Source organism: Myripristis murdjan, chromosome 5, assembly GCF_902150065.1.
Source record: "Myripristis murdjan chromosome 5, fMyrMur1.1, whole genome shotgun sequence".
In the NCBI taxonomy this organism is placed as follows: domain Eukaryota; kingdom Metazoa; phylum Chordata; class Actinopteri; order Holocentriformes; family Holocentridae; genus Myripristis; species Myripristis murdjan.
This window is the reverse complement of record NC_043984.1, coordinates 29,133,640-29,152,152: the sequence shown is the minus strand read 5'-3', so window position 1 is coordinate 29,152,152 and position 18,513 is coordinate 29,133,640. Positions and strand designations below refer to the sequence as shown.

Below are 18,513 nucleotides of genomic sequence, written 5' to 3'. Positions count from 1 at the left end.
CTTCCCCCTATGTCATTATTTTTTTTTCAACAAAGAAGAATATGAAAGGAAGGTCTGTTGGATATTTGTTTGTTATCTATCAGAGGGCCAACTGCACACTGTTGCAGGGGGCTCTGATAATACCCATAAAAGTGTTTTCAGGAGGCTATCAAAATATCTGGCTCTAGGTTGTTTGTTGTGCCCTTTTCACCCCATTACCTTATTCTCTCTATCAGGCTCTACAAGTGGCTCGGCAGATCCTCCTCCAGCAGCAGCAACAACAACAGCAGCAGCAGCAACAACATCAACAACAACAACAACAACAACAACAGCAGCAGCAACAGCAGCCAGCCCAGCCACAACTCCAGTCTCAACAAAACACCGGCCGCAAATCTCCCAAATCCAGTGACAAGCAGCAAAGCCTACAGGTACCACATGTTGTTGTGCAGTGCGCTGACTTTTATTAACTGGCTTGAGGATCTGACTTTGTGGTTGCTAAAATCAAAAAAAAAAAAAAAGAAAAAAAAACAACAACAACACTCAAGTGATCTTGTGCAACTCTCTCTAGAACACAGTGTGCAAAAAAACACAGTACCAGACTAAGTTCACAAACAGGAAATTAAGATTGTCAGTGCAACAGTTGCAGTTATGTATGCTCACACATTACGTGTGAATTTCTGACACACACGTACACACTCAACCCGTGGCACCTAAATGACTACATAGTACATTAGAAGCAGCTTCTATGCACAAATGAGTGCCATCGTGAATTATATAGCCCATACTCTTAGAAAAGCCTCTATGTGGCCAATTTATATCACATGAGCTCATCCAGTAGCGCCAGGATAAATCCAAGGCAGTAATGTACATCAGTGTGCCCCCCCTCTTTACATTACGTTACTTGGTGTGGGCAGTTGTGCAGACTGGGAGGAAGGAGGAGAAAGTAGAAAGTGTGGAGTGTGGGAGATGAAAAGAAGGAGGGAAGTGAGAAAGCTCCACTCCTCCAGCTGAGATCTGAGTTTGGCCAGGCAGAGGAAGCCCCATACCATCCTTGACTGCCCTCCACTTTGCACAGTGGACGCAGAAAGGGAGATAAGTCCCTACCACCAGCAGCAGGAGGTGCTATGGAGCAGGCTGTGTGGGGGGTGGAGGGGGGTGCTGCAGGTGGAGGGTTTGGGGGGCGGAGTGAAAAGAGAGGAGCAAGTGGGAGGGAAGGAAAGGGCTGTGAGGGGCAAGGAGGCGCCAGGGCAGTTATTTGGGCTGCCTTTGTGATGCAAGGGAAAACAGCAGGGAAAAAATTGTTTTATTTTTCATCTTGTTCTGCTTTTGAATGGAAAGATCACTGCATATCTGATGCAATATTTACGTTAATTTCAGATCAGGCGTCTGAGCAGCCTCGGAGATGCATATCTTTGTTTGAACAAGGAGGGGTTGTTTGTTTCAGTGTGAAATTGCAAACGACTTCAGGGCATATTTGGTAATTAATACGGAGGCCCTGTTCTCTCTCTGTGTGTATATATAATATTTAATACCCCTACCATCCCGTTGGGGGCCCTTTTTAATGAGCTATTGTAGCGGCTAGGTCTAATGTCAGGTAGTGAAAGAGCCTCTTTGTTGTGCAGATGTCTTCGGAATAGCTCCAGAGGATGAAATATGACTGTGATGACCTTTCAGTTGTGTGCATATTTGTCAGGATTCAAATAAGTTGAAAGGATCAAACTAAACAGTTTCCCCAGCCTGGCAGGGAATTGTGCTGCAGAGGTCAACAGAGGGGACCACAACGGCAGATTCCAGCGTACAGCCAGTTGTTGGTACATAGTGAAGTACTACACCATCTCCTGCAGACAAAGACAAAATTAAAATTCTAATTTATTAATGTATACAGAGAGCTTGGCCAAGCTGTCACTCAGCTATTGAAAAGAGAGTCGGGCCCTTTCCCCCCCTCCCTTCTACTCCCCTTTCCTGCCCAGTTCTTGTGAAGAGAGCAGAGGCTTGCTGTAGTATCTAACTAACATGGTAAATTGCCTGCTCTCTAATGTTATGTGTTACATTTTTCTGGGTTGAAACTGCCATTATGAAAAAGCCACAGGTCCAGACAAGTGTTTATTTATCTCTGAATAACATATTCTGCTAATTAAATGCATCCCAACCGCACACTCACACACATACGCACACTCTCTCACACACACACACACACATGCACGCACATGCACACATACCAAGTTTAATGCTTGGTGTTCATACATAAACAATGTGCGGTTGTAGGTATTTGTTTTTGTTTGTTTTCACTTATGGGGCTTTCTCATGGGTTTCTTCCTCTCTCTCTCTCTCTCTTCTCTTTTTTTTCTCTCTCTCTCTCTCTCTCTTTCTCTATCTCTCTTTCACACTTGCACACACACACACGCACACACACACACACTCTGGGATGATAATTTGTGAAACACCAGAAGGTAACGATCTGAGTCTTGTCTCACTTCCTCTTTAAGAACAAACCCATGCTTAGACAGAGCGCTTTAGAAGAGCCCCCTTTACACAGAACATTCACTATCTCCATCACACAGCCCGGATAATGATTCTCTGTTGAGCTGGACCGGGTCATCAAAAGACATGATCCAACAATTATGAGGCTGTGTAGTAAGCTGACACCCCATAAAAGCACCTGATCTGCGGACGATGCTCCATTCATCTCAGCGGTCTCCCCATTAGGCACAAGGAGATGTGCAGAGAGACCTCGACTCATTTGGAGATGTGACTCACTTTCCAATTCATTCTTATTCAAGTCAAAAATAATGAAGCACGGTATATATGGAACATCTAAAAAAAAAAAAAAAAGAAAAAAAAAAAAAAAGAAAGAATGACCTGCATAGAGTAAGGAAGGGGTGAAAAAATGAGTCAAACAAGCTCCAGAATCCTTGATCAGCATTAAATGGCTCTTTGGTTTTATATCTCCAACAGGGGTCCCTCTCAACCTCAACCCCTAGCCCCCCACCCCGTGGAAGCCTCTGGAAGAAGATGCCTTTGCTGTGTACTTGCAGCCCAGAGGCGCTTTAATCAGACTAGATACACAAACAGCTGCTGCGCAGGCTGGAGAGCAGCTAAACATACTTGACTGGTCAAAAAGCCAGTAAATTACATTGACAGAATGACACGTGTAATTAAAAGAGTCCATGCTGCTCTTACCTTTTTGCGCTTCACACCTACAGTGGCACAGCGAAGAGAGCCGGCAACTCCCACCCTGCTAATTACCATTATCAGTGAAATGGTAGGGTTTGACTCATTAGTTCCATGTGCATTTAATTAGAGGCAGGCTGAAATTGGATTTAACTTATTACTTTTTCATGGATCACTTTCTTGTCATCACTTCAAATTGGATTGCAGCCCCAGGTAACTAATTATGCCAGCCGCAGGATCAGGAGTGGAGAAATAGGTAATTAGGAACAACACTGTCGGACCCTCGCTGATAGTCCACCACCACCGCGGAGGGGGAAGGGGGGGAAATGAGGCTCGTTTGTGGCATTGCTTTGGAGCCTGGCTGGTTAACTACACCACACTGCAAGGGATCTTAGGTAGGCACCCACCTCCTATAGGGGATTATGTGGCATACAGCTGGGCTGAAGATGTTGTGTCAACATGGTGTCTTTGCTATCAGTGTAATGCCCAGATTAGGCTTGTTTCCGATCCAGGCTTGTGGCCGAGGTTGGCCTTCATTATTCATGTCACTGGTACAGTGTGAGGTATGGCTAGAGGCCAGCTAGAGTTCCCTGTGTGGACTGTGTCTGAATGACATTGACTGTTATCTGTCTGTAGTTGGTCTGCACTGATTGTAATGAGAATATGTGAGTAGTCAGATGGAGGAGAGGCAGATGGGGAATTCAGTTTTGTAGCAGTTTAGAGCAGTTTTTACTTTTGTGTCTGAACAGAGAAATGCTCACCAAAGTTGATGTGAGGGCTTAGAAAAAACAGAGGAATTTCACTGAGAATAGTCATGTCTCATCCCCAAGCAAATGAAAAACAAGGTCAGTTTCTTTCTGTGGGTCACATTGCTTCTTCAACTTGTTGAGATTATGTGCTGACCTCCCTTTGTGTTTAAATGAGAGACGCATGATTCATTTGACAGAGCAACTCCTCAACATGCTCTGATAAATGTTGCATTGAACATTTTGATGATGTCAGAGGTGTGTCACTTGTTATTCTTCAGACAAATACCAAGAAATAACCCTGATAATGTATTTCAAAAAGCACGCCAGCTGCCAGTTTTGTTATCTATACTATTAGAAGTTGAATCTTCAATCCTCACTCTTTCTTCTGTCTCTTACCCAGTCTCACCATTTCTCTGTTTTCACACCATAGTATGCAGCCTCACAGAGGGCATCTCCAGGTCAAAAGATAATGTCTTTTCAGTTTACATGATGAAAGCCTTTTAAGTTCTTGCAGCGCCCCCTCCAACGCCCCTCCTCCCTGCATTTGCTGTTCACATCCTTCATTTGTGGTCTGTTGGGGGGAAGCGTGATGTGACAGAATCCAGGGGCCATGCCTCTCTGTCTGACAGGACAGGGAGAAGCCGCCGGCTCTCTCTCTCCCTCTCCTACTGGTTTTTGCAGTAGACCCATGGCATTGTCCTGACACATGTACACCACAGAGCTCCAATCTGTAAGTCATTAGAGCACTGGGCTGAGGCCTGTCAGCTGGAGCTCTGCCAGTGCTGCAGGGTGATCCAAGGCGGCATTTTGAGGTGTTCCTGCAGCCCAGTCGGCCAGTGGCCCAAAGTTGCATGGCAGTGGTAGCCCACCGGCGAGGTGATAGTGAGTATAAGCCCAGCCCACCATTCTGGCTTTTGCCCAAACAGTATATATATATATATATTTTTTTTTATTTTTTTTTATATATATATATATGCCTAGAATTTATCCTTTGTGTTCCAGGTTAGCCAGATTAAAAAAAAGTCTCTTTTCACAAGGGAGACCTTACCAAGACAGCAGCAATATATTTACTTGCAGGAAAGAGAAATTACAGTAGAAACGTTTGAGAATTTAAAAAGAACAAAAAAAATCTAAGAGGAAGAAAAGCAGTGTGCAAGAGGGAGTACCTGAACAGAAACAGAAGAGAGGAAATGGTGGCACAATCCCAGAACAATCAGCAAAACAAAATTGTCGTTGTCATTTCCATTGACAATTCATTTAATTTTCATTGTTCTAACAACTGCCTTAAGTTTGCTCAGGCCATGACCATATTAAGTGGGATACTTACTTACTTAAAAATATACATATCTATCTATCTATCTATCTATCTGTCCATATACATATATATATATATATATATATATATATATATATATATATATATATATATATATATATATATATATATATATATATATGCATAAATATAAATATATACATATCACTAAGCCACCCGTGAACGTGAAAAGGGAAAACGGCATCCTTGAGTCGCAGTGTTTTGAGGAAAAACTGAGCTTTTTGAAAATGCTGTTAAGATTGTTGTGTAAAGCCGCACATTGTCACGTGATTCACTTTCAAAGCGGAGGTGTTAGTTGCACAGAGCAGAAATTGCGTAGGCCTGGAAAACAGTCTAAAAACACTATTGTGGTGCAGTGTGGATGGAACACCAAAACACCATTTTCAACTTTACCGAGCTTCACTTCCCTGAAGTTAAAATCTCTCTAAAGTTTATTCCACAGAGGGGCGGTGAAGATAACGCACAGCGGAGGTGGACGCAACCACCCAAAACAAAGAGCAAGCAAAGTGTAGGAAGAAGGCTAAGCTTCCGTGTATTTATTACCCAGAAATGTCTGTTTTTTACCCCCTTAAAAAATACTATTTGAAATTTGAAATTGAAATTGTTCTGCTCTGCCATTGCCTCCGTAGTTCTGGGATGCATTGTTGCTATTGATATTTTAAGGAAACATCCTTCACAATATCTCCCCTGTCAGACTGCAAAGCCGCTCTGACCATCAAATCCTATAATACACCAGGTGTGTGCGTGCGTGATCCTCACAAGGACTTCATCTCTTTATGTTTGTAAAAGGTCTCAAGGTAATGTTGTAATGAATTCTCATTTTGATGCGTGCGTTGCTTTGAGGTGATACAATCTGTCAGGAATGATCAACAGAACGCTGAGTCCCGTGTCCGTGCAGAACCGCAGGATCAGGCCGTCTCCTCTGCTGCTTGTTTTCCTTGTCATATTGTAAAAATGTATTATGTGTACTGTATAGATTAGAACCAGGTTTGGGATAATCCTGTCAGAATGAAGTCATCCTTCTTATTTCCATGCAGCCAAGCAGGCATTGGGGGGCTGTTGTGTTAGGAGCTCTCTCCCAGCCAAGGCGATGACTGTCGGATCGACTCCAGTCACAGCGCTGGAAGCCACTCTGCCATTTTCAAGACCCTCTTTTCATTTGAGTCCTGATGTTTCCCTTCAAGCTGTGCAGCCTTTCACCCCTCCAACCCCACTCACTCATCCACCCAGACACACACACACACTCCCCCAAAAAATGTTATATCTTTGAATCATCCTCTGGCACTATATCTTGATGTCAGCCATGTGTTGTTTGGAGTGATTCACACGCCCTTTGGGGAGGGGTGAATGGCTGGATGGATGCACAGTCAACCATAGCATTAATAAACACTAACAGCTATGCAAGGTGCATTCAAGTTCTGCTGTTTTTTTTTTTTTTCCTCTTACAAGTGATGAGTGTGTTCCTCAGTGAGGCATGTTGCCTCCTTTTTTGACAACCTGGCAATTCACCGTTTCCATTTCCACCAAAGCATTTCACCCTTTTATAGACGAAGGGTAGAAGGAAAATGACTCTCTCAGACTGAAAGAGAGAGATCCAGAGACAGAGGTGCTTTAAGCAACACGTGGACATAATTTGGAGACATGTAGCCTATTTGTGTTGGACATCGTACAGTAAACCTTCATAGAACACAACCTAGTAATCCATGTATCTGCTCTGCGGAAAGCTGTGAAGCAATCTTTGATCTCTGATGTATTTGCTGTTGCATCCTCTTTTTATCTTAACAGGGAAAATAAATTCATAACAAGTGCAGGAAATACAGAATACTGCATTAATAGAAAAAAGGAATGACCAAAGTTCATCCCATCTTTGTCCAGTACCACCAGTGCAGGACCTTTAGTGGTTGGTGAAAAAAAAAAAAAAATAGCTATAGTGGCTAGTGGTGCTGTAGCCCTACTTTCCCCTCTACTTGAGACCCTTCCCCAAAAAGCAACGATGAGCTCGATCCATAGACAAATTTCATCAGATTCTCTTACTTTCCAAGAATATGTGGATCTGCGCCAATTTTAAAATAAGAACCCCATAAAAAAAACTTTTCTGTGGCTTTAGATTCAGCATTGACGCACTAGAGAACCCAAGTCATCTCTTTTACTCATTTGCAATTGGCCTTTTGTAACCCATACTGTGTCATTGTTTTTGCTTAACAAAATGCTGTAGTGAGTTTCTGTACATTAATATAGTGTCTGATTTAATTCAAATATGAATCACATCATCAAACAATAACAGACAAAAATTCCCCCACCTCCTTAAATCGATGTTGCTCAAACCCAAAAGTGCTCTTGTTTTGACTAAGTGAAAAACCACAGTAGACGGTACACGCCAAAACACAAGCTCCGTTATACGCTGGCTGGCATATCACCTCAGGAAATATTTTGCAAATAGAGACTTCACATGTGCTGACTAAACAAGGTGTTCTTGAATGCTGAAATTAAAAGCAAATAACCAAACCCATACATAATAGACCAGGAGGAACACGTTGAATCAGGCGTGACTTACGGGAACTGCACTTTGGGCAATAACCTCATTCTCTCCAAATATGACTTAGTCCGCGCCTCAAAAGGACTACTGGCAGATTCGAGATGATAAAGGGTGGATTTATTACAATGCAATAATAATAATAATAATAATAATAATAATAATAATAATGGTGATGATAATAATAATAACAATAATAATAATAATACACTTTTTAATAGGACTTTCCCAACTAGAGTTTGAACAATAAGTAGAGTTCTATACTAAATAATACAAATGCTTCAAATAAATTGCAAACCAGGGTATGGAAAAATAATGCAGGTCAATACAACCAAAATGAAAGAAATCAAACAAAAGCCTGCCTGTATTTATTATTATTATTATTATTTTTTAAATCATTATTATTATTTTTTAATGTGACAGTGTTTTTGCTAGTTTCAGGACAGGGACAGGAAGACCTGATTACCTTTGGTCTCTGTGTCCTCTGCTTAAGAATGGAAATACCAAGCAGCTGCTGTTTTATTGTTCACTAATAAAAACGCTTCACGTCTCGCCGTCCAACATGAATGTTTTTGTGCTGACGAAATTGCACAGCGTCGTCCTGGTGTAGTGCAGTGTCAGTGCAAGTCAGTGGGTCACCAAGCCACAGTATTTCCGCTGAAATCAAACGCAAGACCTTCACAAGTGCGTCTGTTGCTAATTCTTATTGTGCTGTACTTACTTCTTTACTGTAATTTACAAACTAAATAGTTTATCTGATGAAGAGGTTACAATTGGGAAAAAGTATAAAAAGTCTATCAAATAAAATAGATTTAACATTGTTGTTGGGAGATGTCAATTGCTGGTCTTTTTTTTTTTTTTTTTTTTTTTTTTTTTTTTTTGGCTTGGTAGTAGTATATAGAGCAGCTGTTATTTGCATAGTCTCCACACCTGCCCTGCTGACGCCCTCAGTCAGTAAACAATGATTTACTTCATACACACAGAGGGAAACAGACTGTGTTTGTTTTCTCATGACAAAGATCCAGGTCACCAGTGTCTTTTGAAGACAAGCTATGGGCATGTTTCCCTCCTCTCCTCTCTTCCCATAACTGTAGCAGGAGTTAGATCTTGGTTGGCACGCCGCTGTGGCTTATTCACCGGCTGTGTTAGTGTTTGGGGGGGGAGGTTTTGTAATAGGAGCCGTGTCGTTATCTTTAGCCAGAGCAGAGCCCGGGCCAGACCAGACATTAACTCATACTTTCACTCTAACTCAAGCAGGAAATGGGAGTATTTTATAATGTCATCCACTCTGTCATGAGCACAATTGTTCAGCACTCTCTGTAAACTATCACGGGGGACGGCAGTTCAAGGCTCAAGGATATCGATGCTTCTCCGTACACAGAAAAAAAAAAAAAATCTATATAGAGTGTGTATCACATCGACACATATGTGTAATTATTGTACATGGCGCAGGCACAGAGGCAATGGATTAGAGAGACAGTGTGTGAGAGGAGAAGCTTGAACTGTGTGTCTGCTAAATTTATCATGAGGCCTTTGGGAGCGTTGAAATGAGAACAGTGGCCTATTACTGCTAAGAAGGTGTTTTATTGAGAATACGCCGACATGCCACCCCAGGGAGAGTGCTGGGGGAGAAGAGTGTGGCCACAGCCTCAACCACTTTGTGTGTGAGCGTGTGTGTGTGTGTGTGTGTGTGTGTGTGTGTGTGTGTGTGTGTGTGCGTGTGTGCGTGTGCAGTTGTGAGTGCATGCCTGCATGTCACTGTCTTTTTGTGCGAGCCGTCTTGAGTGTGTCAGATAGAAAATAAAGAGCCTTTTCTTCCACTTAATTATTCACTACGATATGTATTGGAATTGTCACTTTTGACACTTGAGGTGTCCCAGTCAATAATTTATATAGGTCAGGCCAGCTTAGCAAAGCTCATTGTTAGTTATTAGCCGTTGAGAGCAGTGGCTTGTTATGCAGGCTCTGTGTTTATTTTACCAGTGTGTTTGTGGACTGGAATGCATCCCGTGAACATTCCTTCATCCTTGGCCAAGGTTTTATAGCTGTTGATATGAACTGTGTTATAGAGCTCTCTTAGTCCGCTTTGTGTTTATTGTCATGATAATTACCAAAGTGAGTTGTTAATCCTGCCTTGCGTTACTTCTCTCAAATTATATTCTTAAATGTGTTGCACCAAGTTAATCTGCCTTTTTATTATTATTATTATCATCATTATTATTATTTTTATTATTATTATTATTATTATTATTATTATTACTATTACTATCATTATTATTGGGTGTAACAAAGGGCTGCTGCTGTCTTTTATGTAAATATGTGCCATTAAATGAATTGTACAAAGGCTGAGTGATTATAAATGCCAAATTCATGGCCAAAAGAGAGTAAAATATAGGTTGATAGTGCATCTCACCCTTGCCTTCGCTCTCTCCTGGTGAGTTCATTCAGATCTCCAGTAGGTGGCAGGGTCCTGTTTCCCTCTCCTGTCTTCTCTCCTTTTCTGAGTGCACATGGGTGCTAAAGCGTGTGATGATATCATGACAGCTAATTGCTCTCATTGGGATGGAGTTGGACGGATTGCCTGGTAGCTGGCGTGATGTTAGCTATTAATATAAGTGGTTTTAGCTAGTCTGAGGCCAAATTGTGGGATAAGTGTTTGAAACTGTAAAAAAAAAAAAAAAGTTTATGTTGGTCTTTTTGGTACAGTGACCAAATACACCCAAACATGACACAGTACACTGCAAATAATTGTGTGTTGTGGTGTAAGTTCAGTCTACACACAATCATCTCTGGGAGGGAAAAAAATAAATAAAACAAACAAACAAGCAAGCACTTTTCTCAAAAATTATTTTACCCTGAAATGAAAAACCCACATATTGTATTGTCTCAGTTTGGTAAATAATAGAGGGAAAAAATAACAACTACAAAGCATCTGAATTGTTTGTGCATTTGTTGTTTTCAGCATCTGAAATGAGTTGTGCTCTTTGTGCTGCCACTGTAAACAATTCCATTTAGCAGAACAATAAAGGGGCTGATAGCGGGGCCAGTTTTCTTTCTTTGTTTCCGTTGGATAGCTGTGTTTACTTATCTGTTGTTTAATTAAAGGGCCTCTTTTCTTTAGGATCCCATTGTTTCAATAGCACGGCCGGAGTCCCAGCAAGGGTCAAAGGGTTAACAGCCGTCAACTGTGTTTTTTTTTTTTTTTTTTTTTTTAAAGGGGCCCTCACACAAAGGCACGGGTTCACCTGCAGCCTGGCCCGTGGCACCCTATTGTGTGGCCCCATTTGAATTGATTATGTTTAGAGGGCTGGTTGTGATTGGTGGAGAAGGGCGTGGTTGATTGGATAGTTTTGTATCTTGTCAGCCAGGGAGCAACCTTGCGCGTGCAATCTGTCTGTATCCCGAGGAAGGTTGGAGACTCCACAGCACAGCAGCGCTCGTTCATCCGCCTGCCTGCCTGCCTGCCTGCCTCTCCTTCCCTCTCTCTACCTCGCTCGCTCGCTCCCTCTCCCTTCCCCTCTCTCTCTCTCTCTCTCTCTCTCTCTCTCGCTCTCTCTCTCTCTCTTACTCGCTCTCTCACTCTGTCTCTCTCTCTCTCTCTCTCTCTCTCTCTTTCCCTCGCTGCTCTGCTCTCCGCTCTGCTTCACTCCACACCGCGCGGCCCGGCACTCTGTTTACCCTGCCAGCTAAATGGAGTTTGTCAGGTTTGTCAATATGATTGATTTCTGTGATTTTGCCAGCTTTCTTGTGTAAAAAACTTGACAATTTAATTTGACCAGGGAAAAGGAGAAAAGGAGGCTTATTGTCTGACTGTTGTTGATGTTCTATCATTGTAATTGGTTAATTTTGTCATACAGTTTGTATGAGAGGAGAAGTGATCCAGGGTTTTCTGTGTAGCTGAGACACTGACAGTGTACACGCTTGTCCTGATGGTAGAAACAAGTGTGATTTATAGTAGTTTTTTTTTTTTTTTTGTAGCAAAAATCACAGCTTCTTATTTATTTTTTTTATTTTTTTTAAAGACTGCTTTAGGTGCATCTGTTTATCTGTTGTGCTGTTGGTGGTATTTTCCTTTTCTTTTCCTTTTTTAATGTGTTAAAGCAACAGTTTATCTTTGCTTGTCTGTTAGTAGCTGTATTGTAACCTTTACAGTAAGTTGCTGTGTGACATTTTACTTTGTTGGTTTAGTTTTGTGAACTTGCCTGATAGTGAGCTAACCAGTTGAGTAGGATCCTGTACCATATGTTGTTTGAATTATGGAAAGTAATAAGAATAGATGTGGACAGGTCTTAACTTTGATATTGTTTTAGTTTTTTGTTTTTTTTTCCCCTAGAAATTTTGTTTTTTGTTACTTCAGTGCTTTGAATATTTCCACTGTCAGGCACTTAAATCACACAGAAAGAGCTTTATTTTTTGTTGTGTGTAGGATTTTGCGGGGTGTGTATTTTGTGATGGTGTGTGTTTCAGTGTTAGTGGCTGCTGGTCAGACTTTGCTTGCTCTCAGGCTATGGCCTGGACTAATCCTCACTCTCCTCACCATGTCACAGTGAATTAAGACAGAGGGAGGCACAGCTCTATATTTGACACCGTCACCACAAAACCACGTTAGAGACACGCTGTCACTCCAAATGTCACCACTCATATCTTCCTGAAAAGTTAGGGAGTGTGAATGCCTGCATGCCCCCGCGCGCACGCGCGCGTGTGTGTGTGTGTGTGTGTGTGTGTGTGTGTGTACATGTGTACTTGTGTGTGCTTGTGCGTGTGCATGTGAATGTGTGGTAAATGGATTGCAGGGTGCATTTAGGTGGGAAAGTTGTGCATCCACTGGTCATCTCCCATCATTTTTTTTTTTCTGATGTGGAGCTTGAGTGCAGCTTGGCAGCTAGGAGGATTTTTGTTTTTATTTTTTTTTGTTTGTTTGTATTTATTTTATTTTGTTTTATTTTTTACACAGAAGACAGCTGTTGACTTTGTAATGTTTAATGACCTCAAGTCAGCAGCAATTTTAAATAACACACTCATGCAAGCATTGAAAGGACCCACACTCGCGTCACTTTTTGGACTATTGTTTTCCATTCTCTTTCGGTACTTATGATGCAGTGGTACCTTTTTTGGATGCAACTTTTTAGCAGCTTGTGTCAGTGTGAAGGAAGCGGGTGAGTGTGGCAGTAAAAGAAAGAGGGAGAGACAGAGATGGTAGAGGTGAAAATCAGATGGATGAGGCGGAGGAGAGCGAAGCCTAAACAGGGCAGCGTGCACCGTAATGCCGTGCAGCTGTGCCGAGACTCGCAGTTTGGGAGAGCTGGAGTGCGAGCTGATTGGGTTGACAGTTTGTAATCAAAGTTGATTTATTGTTCATTAGTAGTGCATTAGCCCTTTCAGGCAGGGGCGTTATTTGTGCAGTGGCCTGTCAAGGCGAGGGGCTGCCAGCACCTGTCATTTCTAAACCATGACATAGGCAACTAGATATTAGCCCTGTACCCGGAGAGGGGGGCACAAGGGGCAGCCGCCAGAGCCCCACAGCTTGCTGGGATATCCTTTACAGGGATGGTCATTGCTTTGTAGTGGCGCAGACAGGCACAGAAAAAGAGAGAGGAGAGAAGGGGGGAATAGTTTAGCAGTGATTTAGTGAGCCACCAGCTGCTCTCTGCTGTTGTTCACTGGCTTTCCAGACTAAAACATGTTTTTACTTGAAAAAGACTTTTTTTTTTTTTTTTTTTTTTTAAAGTAGCATTGCTGCCTGGCGTACTTGGTTACAGTGTGCGTCTGTTTCGGATAGGAAGATTAACTCCACACTTGAGATGTCATGTGTTTCAAAGGGTTGAGATGGTAGGATAATGATGTGATTACACGGTGTAGAGTGTTTTACGGCAAAAAGATGAACGTCTTTTACTCACCGTTCACCGCAATAGTGATGGAAAGTCTTAGTATTGACAAGTTGCATCCAAAAAAAAATGTGTGTGACTCAGTGGTGTCTTGTGTGAGCCTAAACCACAATATCATGCATCCTGATTTATCATAGTTCGTACAGTGTATCAGTCATCGACTGAATATTTTTTAATCATTTCATTAATTGGCCGTGTAGTTTATCTGAGGCACAAAAGACAACAACATAAGAAGTGTAAATAACCAACAGAATTTGTGGCCCCCTTGTCTGCCGTCATGGAAACAAGGATTAGCTTTGCATTGCCGGTGTGCAGAGAATAGAAACAATCTGCATGAGGATGTGTCAGCTATTGTCTTTGGCTACAGTTTCATTTGAAAGGGATTTTAGAGACTGTGATCTTAATTAAATCTCAGCTGAGTCAAATAATGCATCTGAAGACATGCAGTGTTGCGTAACCATGCTGAGCTAGTAAACCACAGATCACGGGCATGCGGTACACACAGACAGTGATAGTAAGACATTTTCTGGAAAGGTGAATGGACTTGAGCGCTGGTGTGTTGGAAAGGAGTTGTCACCCCGGATTTGTGAGCCAGGTCTTAAAACTCAAATGCCTCATCGCTCTGTAATGTGCATTTGGGGGCGTGGCTTAAAAGGTCAAAGAGAGTGACAGGAGATGTCATCAGAGTTTCCCATATGAAAATGGAAAGAAATACGCAGCTTTTGGAAATGTTTTTTTTTTTTTTTTTTTGGTGAGGATACGTTCAGGTCTAAATAACAAAAGTAGAAAATGCGCAGGAGTGTTTTTGTGCAATAAAACAATTTTTGTTATTAGTTTGTCTGATATATTAAAATCACAAATACAGATTTTGTAATATATGATAGTGATTTTTTAGGAAAAGAAGAATGTTCCACTGATGCAAAAGGATGCATTTGTTCATTCATACAGTTTAAGAAATTGTGTGTGTGTGTGTGTGTGTGTGTGTGTGTGTGTGTGTGTGTGTGTTGGGGGACTGTGCCCTCTGCTCTGTACTCAGCGGTGGGCACCTGTAGTGGCGGCCGCCCCTGGTGTGGGAAAGAGCGTCCAGCACGCAGCTCAGCTGTTATTGTTGGGGTGAGAGCCTCGCTCACTTCGCCGTGCAGTTTGTTTGTTTAAACCCGGCGCTGGGACCGGCCCCGCTGAAAACCTGTTTGTTTCTAGTTGAAAAGTTAATTAAAATGCAATCTTGACTTTTGTTTTTACAGTTGCTGTGAATCATTACAGCTCCAGCCCCCCTCCCAATACGGAATATATATATATATATATATAAATATCTATAGCAAATGGAGAGAAAATGTGACTGTGATTATCCTGTTTATCTGAGCCGTAAACATTTTTAAAACGAATTGAATGTGGATGACGGAGAAATATTATCAGGGTCTTAACACGTTAAGGGATGGGTTGTTCTGTCCTCTGCTGGTTAAATTTCATAGGCTGTTTTTTTTCCAGTTTAAAGAATCCAGGATAAAAATGTGTTGTTATGTACAAATTTTAGTTATTAGGTTCAATCAAGATATGTATAATTTGTAATAATATTCGTATTAATACAGGGAAAACAAAAGTTATTGATGTATTTTTTCTCTACATGAGAGGAAAATGTGCTTGTTTCTTGTAAATGCTCTCCACCTCAGAGATTTCAATCAACCTGAATGGGTGATATGGAATTAGTCTTTCCCATCTTGTCGACAACTAATTATGTTCACACATCACTTAAGTACAATGGCTCCCGTGAAATCCTCATTTCGGCGACATTTTCATGCCGGGTATCATAGTTAGGACGGGGGGCTGCTTTCCTCATGCCACAGTGGGCCAAGGTAAAACAACAGCATCAAACGGACTGGACTCCCTGATTTCTCAAGGGCTTGTTATTTTTTTACTTCTCCATTCCATTTGATGCTCCTACAAAACAAGATGACCCCAGGGAGCAAAAATGAAAATTTGATCATTCTCTTTATTTTTTCTTCTCTTTTTTTTCTTTCTTTTCTCTCCTTCATCTAACCTGCACCTTCATGGCCAGTTAAACGTCTGCTCTGGTCTCACTGATGTTGGCCTCCTTTCCCTCATTTCTATTCTCCTTAATTGCCTCGGTGCAGAGAGAGAGGCTACACCACTGCCAGCCTGGTTCACCCCTACTCCTTCTCACCAGGCTCTGACCTCTGACTTGTGATGGGGAGGAGGGCTGGGGTGGTGTGGGGGTGGAGGGGGGGCTCAGGGAGCGTCTTCATTAACTCTGAATCAGTGACTCTCCAATGTCGTCAGATGTGCGGCTTGTGTTCCCTCATTAGATTATCATATTTTGTGCTTGTTCTTTTGAGTGGTGACGCACAAAGAGAGGTTGGCTTAGGTGTCCTTTAATGACAGATGCTCCACACACTCTGTTTGTGTGTGTGTGTGTACCAGTCTGTGCACAAGTGTGTGTGCACGTGGGTGTTTTCTTGTTCTGAACGTGCATGATCTGTTTGTTCTCCTGTGCCAAATGATGCAAAGAGGAATACAACAAGAGAAATAATTTTCTGTTTATGGATGCATTAATAACTCTGATAAATAGAAACATCATGTCAAGGACTTATTTTCTAATCATCTGTCTATCTAGCTATCTAGCTATCTGTCTATCTATCTATCTATCTATCTATCTATCTATATCATTTTTTTTAAGTTTTTATTTAATGATTGTAATATACAGAACTTTTTGCCTGAGTGACCAGATGCTGTACTACAGCTGTTTGTTTGTTTATTTATGTATTTATGTATTTATTTATTTATTTTTATATTGTACATATGGTGCAAGCATACTTCTCTACTGTATATGGTAAATATGCTTGTGTTCTTCCTATACATTACACACTGCACATTATGTGCCTGTATGTGCTTGTGACAGTTAACATGCCTCAGTTTGTTGTGTGTGTGTGTGTGTGTGTGTGTGTGTGTGTGTGTGTGTGTGTGTGTGTGTGTGTGTTTGGCCAGCAGGCCTGTGCTGGTACAGTACATTGCCTCCAGTCACTCTGCAGCTGTGTGAGAATGTTCCAGGTTTGAATGTTTATGTATGGGAGGCACCTGGAGAGCACCACACCTTCGTGAAATTCATAAACGTCAGCTATTTCTGGCATGCCCAGTATGTCCTCTTTTTCGCACCCTCATATTGGTAGAGTAGATTAGAGCTGGGCTCAGAAGATCCCTCCAGTTATTAGCCCAGTGCGAGTCTCCTTTTAGACTATCTTTAGATGGTGATGTATTTTTGTGGTTCATCTGGAGTCATGATGTTATCCAAGAGATAAGGGAGTGCACCATATGGGAGTGCTCTAAATGGCGACTGGCGTCCTGTGTTTGCGTTAAATGGGCATGATACAGCGGCCAGGGCAATATTTTTCAGTTAAAGTGCTCCCTCCCGCCCTTCTCCTCAATAGGCCCCTGTCTTAGGCAGATTTTCACTCCTTCAGCACAGGATTAAATGGTAGTAGTTACATTGATCAATAGGTTAAGAAGCATACAATCCCTCTTGCTGCTAATGACCTCAGTAGTAATGGGTAATAAAATGGGGGTCTGTAATAGCCTCTTGCTGGGCTTTGTAGGGAGGAAGCTGCTCTAGCTGTAGTTACTGTGAGCCAGACGCTCCTGACAAGACGAGGTGTGAAGCCATGAAGGGATATGCACCCAAGGTGTAAAAATAAAGACAATTAAAATGAATGAAATCTCAATCCAATTCGTAATGAAATTCCCTGCTACCGAGAGCTGTGAAAGTGTGTAAAACCTCTGTTAATTTTAGTTTATTCTCCCTTTCTTCATCTCGATCTCTATAAAATATGACATCAAAAGAAGCATGATAAAATGATTACACATATGAAAATAAGGCTAAATTTACAGCCTTAACATGGTAGTAAAAAATAGAGCATGTCAAGTGTGGAGTAGATTTTTAATGCATGCAGTTAATGTAAAGCATCTAAAAAAGGACCATTATTATTTATCCTCGGTATGAGTCAGGGGTTATTGTCAGTGGTACAGACGGGCCATATCTATCACATCATGTATGGCGCTTGCTTGTCAGCAAGAGTGGGCTGCTTGGTTGACCTTCAAAATAGTTCATCAAAATTAGTGATGCCCAGAAAAAGGGACTTTGGTGGATAATGACTGTGAAATTAGGAAACGGGAGGTCAAGGCTATGCAAATGACAGGACAAGCCATGTGCAAAAGTCAAGATGGACTGCATATTAAGACATAATACAAGGGGGAGGAAATTAATATTGCATTTTCCTTCTCGTGCCCTGTATGTGTGGCGCTGGAGATGGGAAATGTGAAGTGTGTGTTAGTTCTGGGTGGGGCTGAGCCTCCTCCTTTCTCTCAGGGCTAGAGGAACACTGCACACTGTCGTATAGCTCTGTTCAATGAAGTTAACTGAAAGCATCAAAGCTGGTCCGTCCTGTTTGACATCGCTGCCCTTTCCTCTGCAGTTGCAAGTACAAGCTGTTCATTACAGCCCCGCTTTGTTTTTGTTTTATGCTACAGTGGGGAGAATGAATAAGGTGATATGCATGCAGGGTGTGTGTCAAGAGAAGCCCCTTAGTAGCCGGATGAGATTCTAAACAGCTAAATTACATTCAGAAATGCATGAAAAATTCAAAGGGGTGTCATTAGCTACAAGGCCGTCGCACAATTTGGGTAACCTTGGTAAAGACAGACTGTCACCCGTAATGTCCGCTCTATCAGCTGCTGACATCAGCCTTTGAGACGCAAAACACACTCTAACACACATGCACTTGCACATGCACACTCATGTACATGTGCGCACACACACACACACACACACACACACATACAGGCACACAG

General features: G+C 41.9%; 1 protein-coding gene across 6 annotated transcripts in view; it reads left to right on the top strand.

The window, feature by feature from the left end:
- The window catches only part of foxp1b (forkhead box P1b), a 168,209-nt gene that overhangs the window by 108,032 nt on the left and 41,664 nt on the right, over positions 1-18,513 (top strand). For 5 of the 6 annotated variants that reach the window (XM_030051291.1, XM_030051296.1, XM_030051292.1 and 2 more), the window contains one exon: positions 216-407. In XM_030051291.1, the coding sequence (XP_029907151.1) occupies positions 216-407 (192 nt within the window). Of the gene's footprint in view, positions 1-215; positions 408-11,328; positions 11,473-18,513 lie in introns of those variants that run through there. The other variant, XM_030051297.1, reaches the window with a different exon arrangement.